At 37.1% G+C, this 20,039-nt stretch overlaps 1 protein-coding gene across 1 annotated transcript in view; it reads right to left on the bottom strand.

The window, feature by feature from the left end:
* Positions 1 to 3,913: 3,913 nt before the first annotated feature.
* LOC134674218 (uncharacterized) overlaps positions 3,914 to 20,039 on the bottom strand; it is a 41,707-nt gene continuing 25,581 nt past the window's right edge. The window contains exons 4-11 of the mRNA XM_063532276.1: positions 19,688 to 19,788; positions 18,974 to 19,062; positions 17,976 to 18,038; positions 16,442 to 16,537; positions 10,213 to 10,269; positions 7,734 to 7,816; positions 6,082 to 6,139; positions 3,914 to 5,113 (exon numbers count right to left, since the gene is read on the bottom strand). Coding sequence (XP_063388346.1) covers positions 6,107 to 6,139; positions 7,734 to 7,816; positions 10,213 to 10,269; positions 16,442 to 16,537; positions 17,976 to 18,038; positions 18,974 to 19,062; positions 19,688 to 19,788 — 522 coding nt within the window. The 3' untranslated portion in view covers positions 3,914 to 5,113; positions 6,082 to 6,106. The remainder of the gene's footprint in view (positions 5,114 to 6,081; positions 6,140 to 7,733; positions 7,817 to 10,212; positions 10,270 to 16,441; positions 16,538 to 17,975; positions 18,039 to 18,973; positions 19,063 to 19,687; positions 19,789 to 20,039) is intronic.

Below are 20,039 nucleotides of genomic sequence, written 5' to 3'. Positions count from 1 at the left end.
TTAATATTTAACAAGTTAACACATATCAGTTAAAGAATAAGGATCAAAGTCAAATGGCGTGCTAAAGATGGCAGTAAATGTACTGTGGTTACATAATTTACCATGACAGTAACTATCTATACACTCTCTTCTATTTAGAATAGAATAGAATAGATTTATTCGTAAGCACAAACAATCGGAACAGTACATATGTAGTATAAAAGAAAACACAAAATAAGATTAAAGTGCCACGAAATGGCCCCATCTCAGCATGTTGCTGGTGGCTTCCAGCGCTGATCTTCCGATGATTTGGTAATAAATAGCTATCAATGCCATCATCTACTGAGATGATAAACCGGGTGTGGTCTGTAACATGAGCAAATAATTAAAACATAGATCGTACTCCTCAAACGGTGACACTTTTGTTCAGCAAGTTTTAAAAAGTATGAAGTATTTAGACTCCCTATTTTTCATATAAAATAAATATTATCTTCAATGGATGCCATCGCCACGCCATATCATTGTGATTGACGTTGCTTGTCACGTCTTAAACATAATAAAATTCGCAATACATTGCGTCTTAGAATAAACTTTAAAATTGTATTAAAATTCAAACCACTAGTTATTTTTCAAAGTCGCTGAACAAATGTTGCTCAGTATGAGGAGTACAACCTACAGTTTAATTTTTTGCTCGTATTACAGATCACACCCAGTATATCTTCGTTTTTGGGTTATAAATTGTATAGATATGACATCTGTAACCGTACTCGAGCTATATGAAAAATACTATAATAAATCTCGCGATTTAATAATATTTCTTCTCACTTTCTACTTTTAGCTCTAACCAAACCTTGTGAGAGGAAGTATAAATTGACTTATTTGTACATTTTGGAAGGAATTGACGAATGGAAGACAAAAAACGAATATGTTTAAGATAATAGACATAGGACAATAGATATAAAGGACCGAAACGGGCGGTGACTTGGCCCGTGTTTTACAGTCTAAATTATTTAACGCAATAGCTTGGGGACTAGACACAATAAGCAAAAAAGGTATATTACAAACTAATACTTAAATTTAATTTAATCGTAGACTAAGAAATAAAAAGACTCATAATGTAATGCAAATTGTGGGCGTATTTTTTTTACTAGATGCCACTTTCAGTAAGTCATAAGGTTTGTGATAACTAGATGATAAAACCTTAATCTTGCACAGCGCCATCTACTTTAGCTATTAACCCCTTACTGCATGTAATGAAGAATATTCGTTTAAATTTGAACTTTAATAGCTGTCAATAGAGTTGAATATAGCTTCGTATGCGGTAAAGGGTTAAAAGCAGGGGCTAAAATATTTTGGACGACTTTGTGAGTCTTCTTATTTCTTTATTTTAATTAATTTTAGAATATCGTTTTTAAAACAATAATGTCGTATTTCCTTTTCCGAGAAGGGACATTAGATTTTTTCAAATACGTAGTTTTCTCACAGAACCGACTACGGCGAATATTGGAGGGTAACATTATGCGTGTCTTACTTTAAATCATTTTCGTTGAAACTACGCTATAGAATGCCTGTCCAATTTGTTTAGGTTTTTTAACTTAAGTATCCAACACTGTCTATGCTCGTAAGACCCACCATAGAAAGTTTTACAATTTTTAATTTGAGCCTTGTTCTACATGTAAATTGGAACGAATTTCGTTTGTTTTAAAAAAGCAATGAAACAAAAGAAATGTTACTTTATTTGGTTCATGAAGGCTTCAAATTAGATTGCATGAATATGTACATTTAGTCTCAGGAGTCTATATACAGGGTGATCAATCCAAATGGGTCAGTAGGGAGAAGTCAGAAACTATGAAAGATCGCTATCTCTCATAGTTTCTGACTCTGACTCTGAGAGTTAAAAAAAAGTTTGAATGCCATTATTATTAAATCTAAAATCGACGCCATGGTTCCTAAGAACAGATTTCGCTATCTCTCATAGTTTCTGACTTCTCCCTACTGATCCATTTGGATTGATCACCCTGTATTTCATTATCCATTTATAGTTCAGTGCTAGAGATTGCTGTCATTTCAGTACAGTCGGCCAATAGATTTTTATCGATATCACGACTCCTATAAGTTAGACTTGATTTTAAAAAATCGTAATACACAATAGGACTCCTATAAGTTAGACTTAATTAAAAAAAAACGGAAACACACAATAGTGTGCATTATTTTGGTAATTCTTGAATTAGCTATCTATTTTTGAAAGTATTCAATAGCGTAGTTTCATCACAGATTTTTTTATTATTGCAATACAAGGAACAGGACTTATTAGACGCTTCCATACACAAAGAAATATACAAAGACGCGTAAAGTAGAACAATTTTCGAAATACAGATGGCGCTCCAAAGCCGTTACCGGTATAACTAAAATTCAAAATATCTCATAGCTTACCATTATTTCTTTGTTATTATAGTATTTATAGTTCGTTTTTTTTAGCATTAGAAATTAGGTAAACAATCTTGATGTGTCTTTTAATTGACAAACACATTTTAAAAATAAGTTAAAACAAATATGTAACAATTATGAATTTTATACGATCATTTATATTCTTCTGCTTTCATAAGTAATAGTTTTTGAATTATATAAAGCGTTTTTCAATTAAAAGACATGTCAAGATCGCTTACCTTCTTGCAAGTTCTTTCTAATGCTAAAAAAACGAACTATAGGTAAGGATAATGATTGATCAGATTAGCTAAATTAAGTGCAAAAATATACATAAACAACCAATATACCGACATTGAATACCGGTTAATTTTTATGAAAAATATACCGGTATTCAATCCCTGCTCTAAAGTGGTATGACTCGTGTTAACTAGATAACCATCACCATCTACTTCAGCTGTCTTTGCGGCTACAATACAGTGTGGAAAGATAAGTCGGGCCCTGGAGGAAAACTACCTTAAATCCTTAAGCTGGCTCATTTTACTTAAAGGAGACATTCCTTTATTTTTAAAAAGAAACAAAACTACATTCACAGAATTGTTCTTTTTTTCTTCAATTTGGCTTGTCTAAAAAAATCTTGAGTACTAAATATTAGATTTTATGGATATTTTGTACTACAGACGAGTGTAAGACCTCATGTTTCTTGGAGAAATGTTATCATTAACATTAACTGTATCGACTAGTAGAATAAAATTGTGAGTTTTTATTTTTTGGAATTTTTAGTCAGTTCGAGTCCCGGTCGAGGCAAGCGTGTTTTAGAAAATCTTTGAATGCATTTTTGTTTCTTTTTAAAAATAAAGGAATGTCTCCTTTAAGTAAAATGAGCCAGTTTAAGGATTTAAGGTAGTTTCCCTCCAGGGCCCGACTTATCTTTCCACACTGTATATTGCACAACTTTACTCGTCTCACTATTACTTTGTCTATGCTTTAATCATTCGGACATTTAAGTACATAGACAATATATATCTAAAACATTAATTTTAACACGCCCGTAACAAATAGGGGGCACCTTTAAATACTCATACGAATAAGTTCATATTAAAATTGCTTTGATTTCAACCTGTTTGACAATCACGAAGCTAAAGTAACTAGCGGCACATTTGTCACGTTCCCAGGTATGTGTGTAGCTTTCAAATAGAGCTCGACGGCGAATCTTATTGTCTATTGTTAAGTAAAACCGCTCGTGCCACGTGCCACATCCACCTGCATAAAAAATACGTACTTCGGTTACTGAGTGCCGGCGAGTCGAACGCTACAGAACCAGTCTAAAATGTGTCATCGAGATGCGTAACAAAGGCGCGTTATCGGAGAGCGCACCTACACTGGTTTTTTGAGCGATGGACTAGCCCGCGCTCAGGTGCCAAATAGAATAATGAAGACCCTTTTTTGCAGGTAAGTAGCACGTGCGGTTTTACTTAATAGTAGACAATAGGATTAGCCGTCGAGCTCTATTTGAAGCTACACACTATAAAAGGACCGTCCTGTAACACATAGTTCTAAAATACCAGGCGCTGAATTGGTCTAACACATCCACTGCCAGCGACCCGCTAGGCGGGTTCTCTCCAAGGCTCGGAACCGGTTTTTACTTCATACAAAAAATACCGGTTTTACTTACTGTTCTTTTTCGTTATTTGGTTTATTATTTCGTTTTTGATGGATCAATCTAATAATACGATGTCGTTACCTAAATACACGATCCAGTCCTACGTACAGAGCATAAAATTATTAAAAATATTGGGCTATATTGAGATTTATAAAAAAGCCGGTTCCGAGCCCTGGTTCTCTCTCTGTTCGTAGGCGTTTTTCGTTACATACGGGTTTTCCTGTGATATCGGCCACGCTCGTAGCGCGTAGCTCGCGCTGGCGCTGAATGTGTTAAAATCTGGTTGTTTTAAATTACAAGAAATAATAGTTATTAGAAATTCATGTCACAGATTGTAGCTTTTTGTGACTATCAATTGATATGAGAGTCCCGTATATTCTATGATTAGTATTCTACGTAACTTTTTCTTAATGCTGGGAGGTAAAGTCAGCGGTAATTTTTCCACTCGTAACCACATTTTCGACAGTATCTGTGAGTCCAAGAGCTTAATGACAAAATCTAGTTTGTGTGTTGGTACTTTATTTGCTACTTTTTAAGTTCACATATTAACTAGACTGGAGTACAAATGAATAGGCTTAAAAGAGCTGTAATGAGGATGCGCAAAAATATAATACAATATAAAATTGTTTCAATTTATTTCAATTAATAGAAAATACATCTATGTAGTTTTAAATGTGGCTTTCCTCCACAGAGGGTCCTTATGCCGCATGTGCATAAGGACCCTTATCTATGGAAAGCCACATTTTTTTTTTTACGTGTCCAGGCCGAATTTGAACTCGGTCCCAATTTCAATAACGCACTGTCGAAAAACCTGAAATCGGATCGTAAACCCTACATCGATCGCGATCCGAAAAGAGCCACAGGCAAGAGGGATAAACCGATATTTTTGAAATTTTTCTCCAAAATAAAAACCAGATAAGAGTCAAAAAGCTCGAGTACTGTTCAAGGTTTGGTTTTAAAAGTCAACGTTAATGCTAAATGTAATTAGTTACACTATGTCCTTGGGAAGTAGTGGCCAGTACGCGCCGGGAGTGGTGGAGGGGTGTCCTGCAATAATATTATATACTTGGTCAAGCAGATCTTGTCAGTAGAAAAAGGCGGCAAATTTGAAAAATGTAGGCGCGAAGGGAGGTCGTCCCATGGAAAATTTGAATTTCGCTCCTTTTTTTACTGACAAGATTTGCTTGACCAGCTATAGAATGGTTTAGAAATATTTGATGTTTCGGACAAAGATAAATAAATTAATATTATAGCGACATTTTTACACAAATTGACTAATCCTACGGTAAGCTCAAGAAAGCTTATGTTGTGGGTACTCAGATACGATATATATAACAAATACTTAAATACATAGAAAACATCCATGACTCAGGAACAAATATCTGTGTTTATCACACACGCCCTTATCGGGATTCGAACCCAGGATCATTGGTTTCATAGGCAGGGTCACTACCGACTAGGCCAGACCGGTCGTCAAAAAGATGCACCTGTCCATTCAAACCTTCCGGATTCAAGAGGGGCTATAATCAACTTTTTTATGTATAGTAGTCAAGGCTCGGAACCGGTTTTAATAATAGTGGTAAATACCGGTTTATTTCGGGTTTACTCCGAACGTTCATAAGAAGGCGAACATTACATGAACTTTATTGTAACCTAAATAAACCGGTTTACTCGACGAGCGACGAGACGACCAGCCGGCCTGGTGGTGTGCCGTGTAATCAAAGACACCGATATAAGAAGACACCGGCGTTTAGTGTTCTAAACCGATTAACATGACAAGAACTTTATGGAAATGTACTCTTAAAACCGGTTTAATGAACGAAACCAAAATTAAAAGGTTTTACGCAAAGTACATCATAACGGTATGTAAATTTAACCGGTTTCCGAGCCTTGATAGTAGTTTTTGTTTGAAAACAGGTAAGCTTTAAAATTGTGTCAATACATCCATAAAATAGCAGTTTGTTTGACCAAAAAAGTAAAAAAAAGATACAAAGCAAAATAAAATAAAAACAAACCTGATCTAGACTGGCAAAAAAAAACTTAAGATTGTGTCTCTACACTAGCTGCCATGCTCTGAAAACGAAACAATAAAACAAAATCCAATAAAACACACAAAAACAACTAAATCACAACACAATAAATACAAAAAAAAACGTCGCTCGACTAATAAAATATACACCGTGTTTTTATTGAATTCCGTTAACTTCGGGGTATCGTTAAGTACGTTTAAGATAACTAAATGGCATAGTTAATTTTCGAAAAAAATATTTTTTTTTGTTTTTTTTTTTTGTTTAAAAAGTAATTAAATGTAGCATATAGCGTTGTTGTAACACGGGCATTACATTTAACTCAACCAAACAATTGAAATCTGTGACATATGAATGTCATTTCATACATCAGTCGACCGAGATTGTACTTAAGTTTAGTAGCAAATGTATGAACTCATTCTAAACACTAATCAATATGTAAACCGGCCCTAAGGCAAGTGTAGACGCTTGTAGAGGTATTATAGGAAAAAAATAAATTATTGATTATCTCCGAAATGGACTTAATTAGAACATCGGTGTCTTTGTGAAAGTTACTTGATATAAGCTCAGGAATGCACCCTTGAAATTAACGGAAATCAAAAGAAACACGGTGTATAGAAATACAATATATTACTTTGTTACTAGTTACAAATATTGGTCAGACACCTAGGTTGCAGTGGCGGAGCGTCCATAGAACTCGATTCCCATCGGCTAGTCTGATATTCAGGCTCTTGGGCTATTTTCTTTAAACTTATGAAGAAAAGGAAGGGCAACTCAGCTACGGACTTGCCTACGAACAATCTAGACGCACCGCCACTGCTAGGTTGTGCATAACTGATTACGCAAACTATATTACCTCATAGTAAACAACTTTTCTAAGGGACCTACCTCGTAATCGCAAAATAAATGTCGCCGAGTTTGTTGCCGGTCCCATATTGGGATACCCTCCTCCATTTGAGGGGGGATTTAAATCTTCTCGGGGCAGAGGTGTACGGTTGGAGCCGGTAAAGGTTTATTTGACGTTCATAAGCGAATTGTAATATGCCTACTTGAATAAACTATTTTTTATCTTTTTTTTTATCTTTCATAGATTGTAGTCAATTATTTAACGTGATTTCGAGGTAACTCTCATACTAAAACTCATCCAGTATGAGTAACATAGAGTCAGACCAAAAAAAGCCTGCAGCGGATTTGATAGCCCACGCAGTGCACGTGTTATTTTAAACGCCAAACTTCTATGAAATTATGACGTATAAATAACACTGACACTGCGTGAGCTATCAAATCCGCTGCAGACTTTTCTTGGTCTGACTCTATTCATCTTGCAAAATATTATAAACTACCCTGTATATGTCGGTGGCCGATCGTAAAATCAGGCATATCGTGAAATTCCTAGGCATATTGTGAAACGTGAAAATCTTTGACTCGTTCCCTGAGTTGACGAAGCCCCGCTACGAGGGGCTCCTATTTCTGGGCAGTTTGCCCTTCGGGCATCTGAAGCAACCTAACGAACCTACCCTACCTATATATTGGATTAATGTGACAATCGTTAAAACATTACACAGGAACATTACGATCTGCCTGATCTTACGATCGGCCGCCGACATATATACAGGGTGTTAACAAATATGTTATTTTACTTGGACATTGTTGTCGTGGAGGTAGTGACGGGGCGGCTGCGGCCGCGGCATCGGTTCGTCGCTATCGTCGTCCTCTTCGAAATCTGGAAAAAATAATACGTCTAGTAAATTAGAAAGGCAAACAGAATGCTAGCCGGCTTACCACGAGTTTGACACAGACATATTCGCTAACGTCTGCGCAATATACTTTCTATACCAGCGGTTCTCAAACTTTTTTGGTGACGGAACCCTTTTGGAAAGCGAAATATTTGGCGGAACCTCAAATTAAATATTTTCGTTTATCACTGTCGACCAGATATACCTATTGTTTTTTTCTTATTATTAGAAGTATTTTCGCGGAACCCCAACAGAGGCTTTGCGGAATACACTTTGAGAATGGCTGTTCTATACCCTCCTAATGCCCAAGGCACAGAATAAATAATAGTAACAGGTACAGAAGAGTCACTCTCTAACAAAACGCGTCTGTTACGATCAGCACAGATATGGCCGCTAGGTGGCGACAGCGCCACGCGCGGCTTATGGTAAACCCCAAAATTGGGGTCGAACGGATGGACTTTTAGCTACCTGTAGCAAAGCGACGAAATCGCGGAGTGACCCACGCCTGGTTGAGGGTAAATGAAAACATTACATGATCAAATAATGTAGGTTTCAGTCAAGTCGTTCAGTGACTGATCCAGGCGGTTTTGTATTTGGTTTATAACTACTATACCCGAAAATTTCCAAATTGTATGTTTACTTTTATTTAAATACCTAAAGATACGGACTATAGTTGTAGATTATGTTTTACATGAGACAAATTTAAAATTAATTGTCATTTCATACAAAAAGCTTCACCAGGTCTCATTTTTTGGGGACAAAAAACATGACAACGTAAATAATTTTGACCCTTCTACGGAAGCAATGATATTCCATTTATTTCATGCACATCAAATAGTGGAAATATTAAAATATGCTGCATTATAAAACAGTAAAACTGTGCAATGTACATGCAACAATACCATGCACTGATTTGGAATGAAAATCGCATACGAAACTCCGTTTTATTGCAAAGCATTATGGTTTATTTTCAAGTATCAGAGTAAGAGATATTTCAATTAAATTATGTAAGTATACATTTTCAAGTCTTGCAGAATTTCAAAACTGGTAAATCTTTTCACAAAATATATTTGATTCCAACTATTTTCCGTCTTTATATAATGTAAATAAAACATGTAAAGTCGCCCTCAGATATATCGGAGCTGCCGTGGTGCTCATAAATATTCGAACATGCACCCTAACGCCTTGACAATAGAGGCGTGTTCAGATATCTGTGAGCACCTTGGCCGCTCCGATGTATCTAATAGATACAGAATTTATCACATTGACCGATCATCGATTTCTTGTGGATGTTCAGTTTAAAATATCGATATAGAATAGACTACAGATGTACCTGGTGCATATTTGTTTTCCATCGTGTTTTCTCGGAAACGTTCGTATTTGTATTTGTCATGCTACTTCAGTCAACCTCAGTACTTTTGTTCCGAGACTGACTGAAATAGCAACTAAACTGCAAAACGTAATTCAAGACCAAAAAAAGTAAGAAATGTTGCCACTTTTTTACTAGCGCGTATTTATGTAAAAATAAGTAAATAATAGTACATTATTGTCGAGGCTCGGAAGTAGCTACTTGCAGGCTGAGGATTCGTTTTAAACGGACGACCTTGGGAGTCCGTTTAATTGCATCCGAAGCCAGCAAGTAGCCTTCCAGCCGAGTCATATATAGTGCTTTTCTCAAAAATGGTGCAAGAAATATAAATACAATAGAAATATTTTACAAAACCAACGTTCTTACGTATATATTTTCACAGAAAAAAGCCCTTGCCGCCTTTTTATTTTTTTAATAAAAAAATAGAAGTGTGTTTTTCTGCCGAAAATACGCCAACCTATTTGAGACAACTAAATAGTCGCGGTACTAATCATCTGTTTGGCTGTTTAATGGGCCTGTGCCTTCATTTAATATGGCCATATCAAATTTTAAAAAGTTTGGAACTCGACAAATAATGGAATTTGTATGCAACATTGCAGTCCCAAAAGCGAGACTGCAATGTTTTTAACTTTTTAATTTTTGAGTGACCATAAACTACGCGCTTCGCGACCTATTTTTTAGACGGCAAAGTCGACCTTGCCGTCCATTTTTGAGAAAAAGTACTTTTTTAAATTGTAGGAGTAAAATTACTAATAAATAAATTCTCTTAGCGTGATTATTTATCAAAAGGAATTTACTATTTTACAAACAAATTATTGCAGTGGCAACATTGTCTTACTTTTTTTGGTCTTGAATTACGTTTTGCAGTATACAGCAAGACAAGTTCGTACGTTTCCGTGAAAATACAACGAAAATATAATTGTGCTTTAAACTGTATAGGCTTTTTTTATCCGTACTCGCAATCGTAAAGGAAATTAAACCGTAATGCCATACAATAAGGTTGTAAGTACTTGCCTCTCTGCTTTCTCGGTCCCACGGCCCCCTTCATAGTCTCTTCAGTATCGGAGCCCTCTGCAAAACATTTATAACATAAAACAACTAAATACATGTAGAATGAAAGTGAAACATTACAGAATTTGTTGGAAAAATGTTAAGCGGGCTGTACAGTCGATCTCAAAGATATGTTTACACTTTTCGCCTTATTACAAAGGAGGTGCAATAGTTATTTGTACAACAAGAGATCAAAGTTTGATATTTCTTCGAGTGCTTATTTTGAGTCCCGTGCAAGCTAAAGATTCTATAATAAATTCACGAGCGTAGCGAGTGAATCTAATTTAGCATCTTGAGCGTAGTAAGGGATTCAAAAGCGCACGAGCTGTAAATAACTTTGATCTCGTGTAGTACACAAAATTTTTCACCCTAAGCAGTGAGAACATACCTAGAGGGACAGAGATAATAGAACCCAAGTATATCTAACTTGTATTAGACCCCGCATGTTGAAATGACATTTGACTATAAAAGTCACTTGAATGACATTTTGTCTCACTCAGTGAGCAAAATGCGATTTTGCTCACTCATACTGTCTCACTAAGTGAGCAAAATGCCATTTTGCTCACTGAGTGAGACAAAATGACTCAGTGAGCAAAATCGCATTTTGCTCACTGTTTTTAAGAAGCAAAGTGCTCTTGTTCGAGCTTCTGAGGTGAAAAAGTGTAAACATATCTTTGACGTGGACTGTACACACTCGTCGAGAGCCTCTCGCCTAGGGTTACCAGATACAAATTTTGAATTTCCTGACAAAATTCCTGATTTCCGAATATTTTTCCTGACATTCATATTTTTTACGACGAGGACGGGGGGAGGGGAGAAGGGGAGTATCTAGCAGTTAGCGATGGCCACCCGATTGATAGCCGCGTTTTATTAATGTAAGTTTTATTTCAATTTAAGTAAATAAAGGCCTTTTCCCAGCAGTGGGACACTACTTACAACAGGCTAATAAAAATAAAGTAAATAAAAAGGTACTTTATAAAAAAGTCTATCAATTCAAAAAAAATCCTGACATTTACCAGATGACAGGAAAATTCCTGTCATCTGGTAACCCTACTCTCGCCGAGAGTCTCGGCAAGGGCTCGGAACCGGTATTTTTAACACACTCCGAAATAGCCCAATATTTTGAATTATTTTATGCTCTTTACGTAGGACTGAACCAAGTATTTAGCTAACGACTTTGTATTATTGCATTGTCCCATTAAGGTGGTTCTCTTTTCTCGGCTCGATTTTCATACAAACTTTCTTGGCACCCTAGCTCCTATTATATAGGGTTTCTTCACTTGTATATGTAATGTTTGGGTAGTATATATATTTCTGTCTTCGCTTAACGTAAAAAAATACTAGATTTTGATTAAAATTATTAAGAAAAAAGCGTTTGAATATTGGTAAAATTTTGCCTCATTGCTTGTTTGTGTGAGTGATGCTTATAGTATCGGTGTAATTCTAACATGGCGACTTCATTTGACAAGCAATCATTTTTAATTTGTCAAAGGTGTAACAGATGGCACTTTAAAACCGCAACACAGATTACCTGTGTATTTTGTTTTATTTTCACTCAATAGAGGGAGGTATATTTAATGCACAAAGCATGTTACGAGTATACCTACTCATTTAAGAATCTCCTTTCTGATATAATTTCATTCCCAGATTTAATATAACTTAATAATTATTATGATTATTACACAATAAAATACATTTATATATTTATAGAAAGGTCAGTCCAAACAATCATTCGCGTTACGGTCGTCCACCGAAAACCCTTGTGAATTCTGCTTTCGTTTCGGTAAATATTCTCTGGAAAAGCCTATATTTATTGTAACAATGATTTTTAAACTAAAATACCTAGCTATATTTTTCTCAAAAATATATAGGTATGTGGAGAAAAATGTCATCTTCTTGTAAATAAACAAGATTCTATAATATCTTCTACTTGTGCATAACAATAACATTAGTAGATGATATTTTTAGGGTTCCGTACCCAAAGGGTAAGACGGGACCCTATTACTAAGACTTCGCTGTCCGTCCGTCTGTCCGTCTGTCTGTCACCAGGCTGTATCTCACGAACCGTGATAGCTAGACAGTTGAAATTTTCACAGATGATGTATTTCTGTTGCCGCTACAACAACAAATACTAAAAACAGAATAAAATAAAGATTTAAGTGGGGCTCCCATACAACAAACGTGATTTTTGACCAAAGTTAACATATCAATAAGGATATTTAGACTAAATCCCATAGTAACAACATCGCCATCAAAAAGGCGTTTTGAACTATGTAACAATACAAACTTGTTTTTTTTTAATTGGTATTAACTCTGAAACTAGCCGCATTTCAAAAAAGTTTATAGGACATTTTTGTCGCTAAATGTGATCAGGAATACGCTGCTAAAATTATTCGGTTTCCTCGTGTTCAACCGTGTATAATAAGGAGTTTCGAACCCTAAGTAAAAACTATGTTATTTCGAATTTTGACAAGCTAATACATGAATTAGGTGCATCATATAAAAAAAATGAATATGACCTTTTTTATTAAGAATTTATTAAGGATTATTTCTTTCATTGACACTTTTTTCCTAAAATATATACTTTCCTCAAAAAATGTAAAAAACTGTGAACCGGGACATATTTCATGCAAAAAGGGGGGGTTGCGTCAGGGGGAGGGGAAGGGACGCTAGTGTGCGTAAATGTGCGCACCATACCCTAAGGTATCATACTACATTCATAAAAGGCTGGCTATAATTAGTTTGTCTTCCCCATACATTAGAACACAATTTAACCGAATCATGAGAAATGAAACGGATATTTCTTGTTTTCTTTGCATTAGCATTTTTCTCTCGATAATTTAATCAATTTGCAACATAAGTAGAAGAATCCTCATATATCCATAAATATCAAAATATAAAAGGACATACATTTTCAGAAGATTTCCCCGTGCGACGTTGCCAAATGGTTTAAAGTACAACATGCTCGCAACGTTTGAATGTCAATAAGTCGACAATGAAAAATTATATTTCAAATCAATTCAAACTTGATATTTTTGACAGTAATGGGTTACTTAAATAAGAAGGCATTTTTCGCCCGGGTCTGCTATGGTCAAATGGTCTAGTGGCTTTTAGCTATTGAGTATAAGTCTAACAAGTTGAACAGCATGACAGGGTTCAAACCACGAACAAAGACTCATTTCTTTTTGTATTTATTTATTTATTTTATTTCATCCTTTTGGTAATTTTATATGCCTTATTTTAAAAGTTATTTTAAGTAAATGTGTTGTATTTGATTATTTCATGTAGGTATATCATTTCAATAAAATTTTGGAAACTTTTATTTTATACCTGGTCAAGCAAATCTTGTCAGTAAAAAAGGCGCGAAATCCAAATGTTCTATGAACGATATCCCTTCGCGCCTACATTTTTCAAATTTGCCGCCTTTTTCTACTGACAAGATCTGCTTGACCAGCTATACTTCGTCGATAGTTGACTTCTTATGTACCTATTCTGCGATCCTAATTAGCCTCATGCATGACTTTTTTTAAATTATTTTAATCATTATTTATATCCTTTGAAAACCGGACAATAAAAATACTTTTATAAATCTTCCCATAATATTATTAAAAAATAATTAAAATACTGAAAATGTTTTACTCACGTAAGTTTAGTTTCGAAGAATAACATACGCTTAAAATAATTCAAAAGAGAATGCACAAATTATAAAATAAAAAAAAATTGGCATTGTCGGGGTTTGAACCATGTATCTTAGCTACAATCTGATTTTTTTCAAAATAGAGGCTACGGGTGCCACGAGCACATGACAGTTGATGGTCGAAAACATTAGTTGCTTCTGAATGCCTTGTAATTCTTAATCGTTGCTCAAACAAGAATATATTATTTAATTTCCAATCTTTTTTCAACAATAAACATTTCATCCGCTGCGCCCTCTAGGTTACTTTACTGTAACATTACGAATCTGCTGACATTTGACACTGACTTTAAGGTGACTTTAAGTACGTAAGTGTGCGTGAATGCAAGAAATTGCAATATTTTGCAGTTGGATTCCGATAATAACGAAATTAGACAATGTTGAGTTGAACATGTCTCGATTTGGATGTAGTATTTTTTATAGTTTTCGCACATATCAACACATCTTATGAAACTTTGTATTTTGGGAGAAATAGTGAAAATCCACAATTCGTGCACAGTGACGAAACACTGTCTTTTGGCTGATAATCGGCATCCCATCCCTAGACATCCACCTTAAAAGTGAAATAATAAACCAAAGAACGAAAATTATTTCGTTACTAACCGGTATTTTTGTATAGAGCAAATACCGGTTTCCGACCCCTGGTCTCGGCACCCCTCCGATCCAATCGGAGAGGCGCGAGACGAGAAGGGAGGAGTACGTACACACTCGTTCTCGGCCAGTCTCGGGATGTCTCGGCGAGTGTGTACAGTCGGCATTAGACATTTGCAATTTTTATCGACAATACGCAAGTTTAACACAGATAAATTTATTTTACAACATGAAACTATTTTTACAGATATACTCGGAAGAAACAAGCTTAAACATGTATTTTCGCTTTTAATGATTTACGCAGGGATATATATTTCCCACATATGGCACCTCAAACATGTGTTCTATTTTCGATAAGACTGAGATTCGATTGTCATTTTTGCTGAAATGTCAGATTCAGATTCAGATTCATATTTATTTGCAGAAAAAGGGTTAGTTACAGGTCTTAACTTTAGGTTAGTAATGATCCACCTTAATCCGCTATCTCATGACAGCATGCAAATTATTCTTAAAACTATGTCAAGGCGGTAAAGGGTTAAATCGGTAAGTAGTGACGTCACTCTCACTAGTCTTACTAAATTCATAGGAACAAATCGTTTTCATGTTTCATAAAGAATACTTTATTGAGGGATTTTAAAACTTTGGGATCATTTTTGGTAAAACGTATAAAGACTAAAATAATTTAAAGATTAATAGAGTCAGACCAAGACAAGTCTGCAATGATTTTGATAGCCCGCGCAGTGTAAGTGTTATTTATACGTCATAATTTCATAGAAGTTTGACGTTTAAAATGACACTTGCACTGCGTGGGCTATCAAAATCGCTGCAGACTTTTAACGGTCTGACTCTATAGTCCTTGTGTTACGGCTCATCTCGTAGGTATATATTCTTAACATTACTTAAATAGGTATATAAAAAGAGAAAGCAAGAATCAGTGACGTAATAAAAATTTAAAAACAAGTACTTTATCTTCGCATACCAGAAGTTAAGGTAAAAAGGACAAGCGAAACTAGAATATAATCCTCCTAGGACCCAAATTGTTACTAAATTTGGTTGTTTTGAACCCTTAGTTTAATTGTTGAAAGTTCACTGCCAATTTGATATTTGTTCCAAATATGGAACACTGGGCCGTACGAGGTAGATAGTGTGCAAAAACTACTATCATAGGTGTTTAAGTATTCAAAAAAATCTACTAAGAATTTATCAAAATCCTAACGAAACCCTATAATTTTTATTAAATATCATTTATTTAATGTATAAAATGTAAATGGGTCAAATATGAAAACACACAAACATTGAAACAAGCTGACCGAAAACACACAAAATTCAGATTAAAAAAAAAACTTAACACTATTAATAGTTAGACCAAGAAAAGTCTGCAGCGATTTTGATAGCCCACGCAGTGCAAATGTTATTCATACGTCATAATTTCATAGAAGTTTGAGGTTTAAAATGACACTTGCACTGCGTGAGCTATCAAAATCGCTGCAGATTTTTCTCGGTCTGACTCTATACAATTGTGTTATACTTATTACCGGCAGGGGCTACATTCGACACGCATTAAAGTCATCAGCTGTTTTAGATCCAAAATTAAAAGCCGCAAGCGTTGATGTAAGGCCTGTGAACATCGGTTGCGTGTGCGTAAACGTTCACGTGCGCGTTGTAATATACAGAACCTTATAAGAGACGGCACACCACTTGCGTGACGTGTGCGTGCACGGCTCCAACATTTTAACGCCAGGTCACACCAGCTGCGTGTGCGTAGACGTGAACATGCGCTAAAATTTAGTAACCGCGCACGCACACGTCACGCAAGCGGTGTGCCGTCTCTCATAAGGAGCTGTATATTACAGCGCGCACGCACACGCAGCCGGTGTGCCCTGGCCTGTAGTATAAGATACAACTGACCGGAGTTGAGTTCACGAACGAGCGTCGACATAGCGTTAGTGACTGAGTCCGCCGCGTACAGTAGGTCGCTCCGCAGGCTTCGGTTGTCTATGCCCACTGAAAAAAGAAACTATTAATAGTGACGACGCTGACGATGTGGTGGAATATCTTTGCAAGAAGAGCCGTTACGAGCTGAAAGTGTTCCAGCTGCGATCGCGCCATTACGTGCACAGCTCTTTCGTGGTGCGCGTGCCGCGGCCGCTGCTGGAAACCATCGCGAGCGCGGACTTCTGGCCGAAGGGTGTGGTGTTTCGGCGGTTCCGTGGGAATCTGCCAAATCCTACACCAGAACATGCGACACAACTAAAAACCACCGTGTCGCCTAAATAATTTTTTAGCTTGTAAGATTTTACTATTGTATGTATGTTAGTTTGTAAGGTATGTATCTATGGGCCTTAGTTGCCTGATAATAAATGATATTTGATTTGATTTGATTTGATAGTCAAAAGTAGTAGTTTCATGAAAGTTTACGAAATATCATTTGAACCCAAAACCAAGCAACTCACCACCACCCATCAACCTAATCCACCCATCGCTTTTCGGTGGTGGAAAACGTTGTGGTCTGTTTAAGCCAGTGGTTCCTAACCTGGGGGTATTTACCCCCCTGGGGGTAAACCTGGTATTTTGCGGGGGTAATAAGCTAACCTAATATAACAATACAACGAACGTACACGATTTATTTTATATTACCATTGGGAGGAGGGGTAAAATCAGGTTCCCTAGTTAGTCATAGGGGTGACCGGACTGAAAAGGTTAGGAACCACTGGTTTAAGCTAACATGAGCTAGTATACTTAGGCCCACTTGCATCATTCCACTAATCCGGGGTTAACCGGTTAAATCTGGAGTTACCATGGTTACCAGTACAATTTGACACTCGGTTGACGGTCAAACCGCTTAACCCCGGGTTAGTAGAATGGTGCAAGTGGGTCTTAGTAACTTTATTTTTGAGCAATGTTCTGCCCCCAGAGTGCAGCACTAATTTGTTTAGTAAACCATAGAGTACCTTATACATACTAGGCCTTAAACAGTTTTATGACAAGTTTTCACTATAACATTGATGCATTAAGGCGGTTTGTTTACAGATGGCCTACCGCGAAACGCGAAAATCTAAATTTCATTATCTGCCTCTCTATCGATCGAATAAGCAAGAGTGAGAGGCAGAAACCGAAACTTTTGACTGTCGTGTTTCACGGTAGGCCATGTGATTGGCCTAGTGACGCCCTCTACGCAGAGTTTTGCGTAATATTCCCTATTCACTTTACATTTGTAATAAGAGAATTTTCGTCATCATTTCACGAAATCATACTTTAAATATCTGACAGCAGAATGAAATGAGTCGCTTAACTTCAAACTCTGGTAAATCCATCTGTCAGATTATGCGATTTTGGTATCAAGAAAAGGTAATTTAATAGGGTAGATATTTGCTGAGAGGGTCGAATGGATTTACCCGAGTTTGAAGCTAAGCGACACAAATGTAGGTACAATTGCACTTACTGGTAGTTGGTCTTTGGTTTTGATGAAAGTTCCTGCCGTCGCCTCCCATACTTTCCATGCCTCCTGTGAACAATAAATACATACTCAAATACGAATGTAACTAATATCTTTAAATAATTTATTTACATACAATATGTATACAGTGGTACAGTCATCAGCAATAGTATCTTACACAACTAGGGCCGCAAAAATATATGACGCGCTCTTATTGCGCTCCAAATAAGAACGTGTCACATATTTTTGCGGCCCTAGTTGTACTAGATACTATTGCTGATGACTGTACTACTAAACGAAATTAATAACTAGCTTAAATCGAAAATAGTCCCCTGAGGCATTGTACCAAGGATGCTGGCGGCATTTCCCCGCTGTATCGCAATGCTGATACGTTGTGCGAGGTAGCCGCCAGCTCTTCGGTCACCAGTTACGTCAACCAGACCAAGATTAGTTACCAAAAACGTGCACGTCACGCGTGATTTTGGATTACATGATTTTAATTTCTAGCTTTTCAGTCCAATAGGCTCATAGGCTCGCTACCCATTTAACTACACACACAAAATACTGTCTTCGGTTACCACGATAGTTACTCATGAAATAAAACTATTGAAACGGATTATATCGCGTATATTGAATACTACATCCCGACGTTTCGAACCCTTTACAGCGTCCGTGCTGATCAAGGAAAAACTACACTGTGCAAAAACTACACTTTATATAATGTAGTGCAGTTGTGCACATATGTTCCGCGGCCGGCTCCCTGACACTGCGGGGTTGCGAACTGCATCGCAGCCATAATTGTGTTTTTAGTTTTAAGATATATTTTGTATTAATATGTATGCTAGTTTTAAGGTATTTATCTATGGGCCAATAGTTGCCTGAAAATAAATGTTTTCATTGTTTTCATTCATTCATATGTTTCCTTTACAGGCCACAAGATGGCAGACCCTCCAACGCGCACGGTCCCTATATGAATCATGGCTATAGTATGGAACGGATCTTACCAAGGCTGTGCGTCATGTCAATGCGTTCTCGCTCACCGAGAGATGGCGTTTGCGGCGCGCTGCGCACCGTCCCACGGGTGCTCGTCTCCCTGATAAAAAAAATGATGAGGAAAATATAATATCGATCCACAATAAAACATCCTCCACTCTGAACATAGTCGCGCTACCCCCTCTGCCACGCATACGGTAATTTTACTCCATGTTCGAGTCGAAAGTGTCTTTGTGTGACGTCCGTGTCTTTGAACGGACCAATCACGGCACGGGACTTCGCTCACCTCGTCCCGCGCACCCCCGCATTTTTGGCATCATCGGTTGCATGAAATAATTGCTCTAAACTCGGTCTAGAGAGATCTTACACAAGTCGTCCTGATTTCACAGTAAGGGCTGATTTAGACGGTACGCTAACTCGCATGCGATTTTAGTTACATTGCGGACTGTTGGTTGCATCCTATTCAACCGGCCGATCAAAACCCGCAATGTAATGAAACTCGCATGCGAGTTCTCGCATCATCTAAACTCTTAGGGTCGGTTGAACCAAACTGTTCGTATCATTAAAGAGTTCGCTAAATTTTTATGTATGGAATGTTTCACAGTAAGCGCCGGGGCGCGCCGGCTGACGTTGATCAGTCTGTCAAATGTGGTTGGTGCAACTGGCCCATATTCTGTGCCCTTAGTTAACCATAAGAACTCGCTTCACTGGGTCGGTAACTGTACCTTTCCGGTGCTGTAGGCTGAGGCTGGGAGCCCGGCAGCGGTGGGCTCTTGGTAGAGCGGGGTGAAGAGTTGGGGGTCGAGCGGGGCGAGGACTGCTGCGTCTGTTGGCAAAATTACCTGGGTCAGACATTTTAGTCATTTACTGCGTTACTATTTAGTAGCCAGGAAAAAATCACAATAGTACTTAGTCTATGAAATAAGTTTTTTTGTCAAAAATTTCATTTTTAGGGTTCCGTACCCAAAGGGTAAAAAAGGGGCCCTGCTACTAAGACTCCACTGTCCGTCCGTCTGTCTGTCACCAGGCTGTATCTCATGAACCGTGATAGCTAGACACTTGAAATTTTCACAGATG

The sequence above is a fragment of the Cydia fagiglandana genome, chromosome 19, assembly GCF_963556715.1.
Source record: "Cydia fagiglandana chromosome 19, ilCydFagi1.1, whole genome shotgun sequence".
Classification (NCBI taxonomy): Eukaryota; Metazoa; Arthropoda; class Insecta; order Lepidoptera; family Tortricidae; genus Cydia; species Cydia fagiglandana.
Note: the sequence above shows the minus strand (reverse complement) of the source record. Positions and strands in the feature narration are given on the sequence as shown.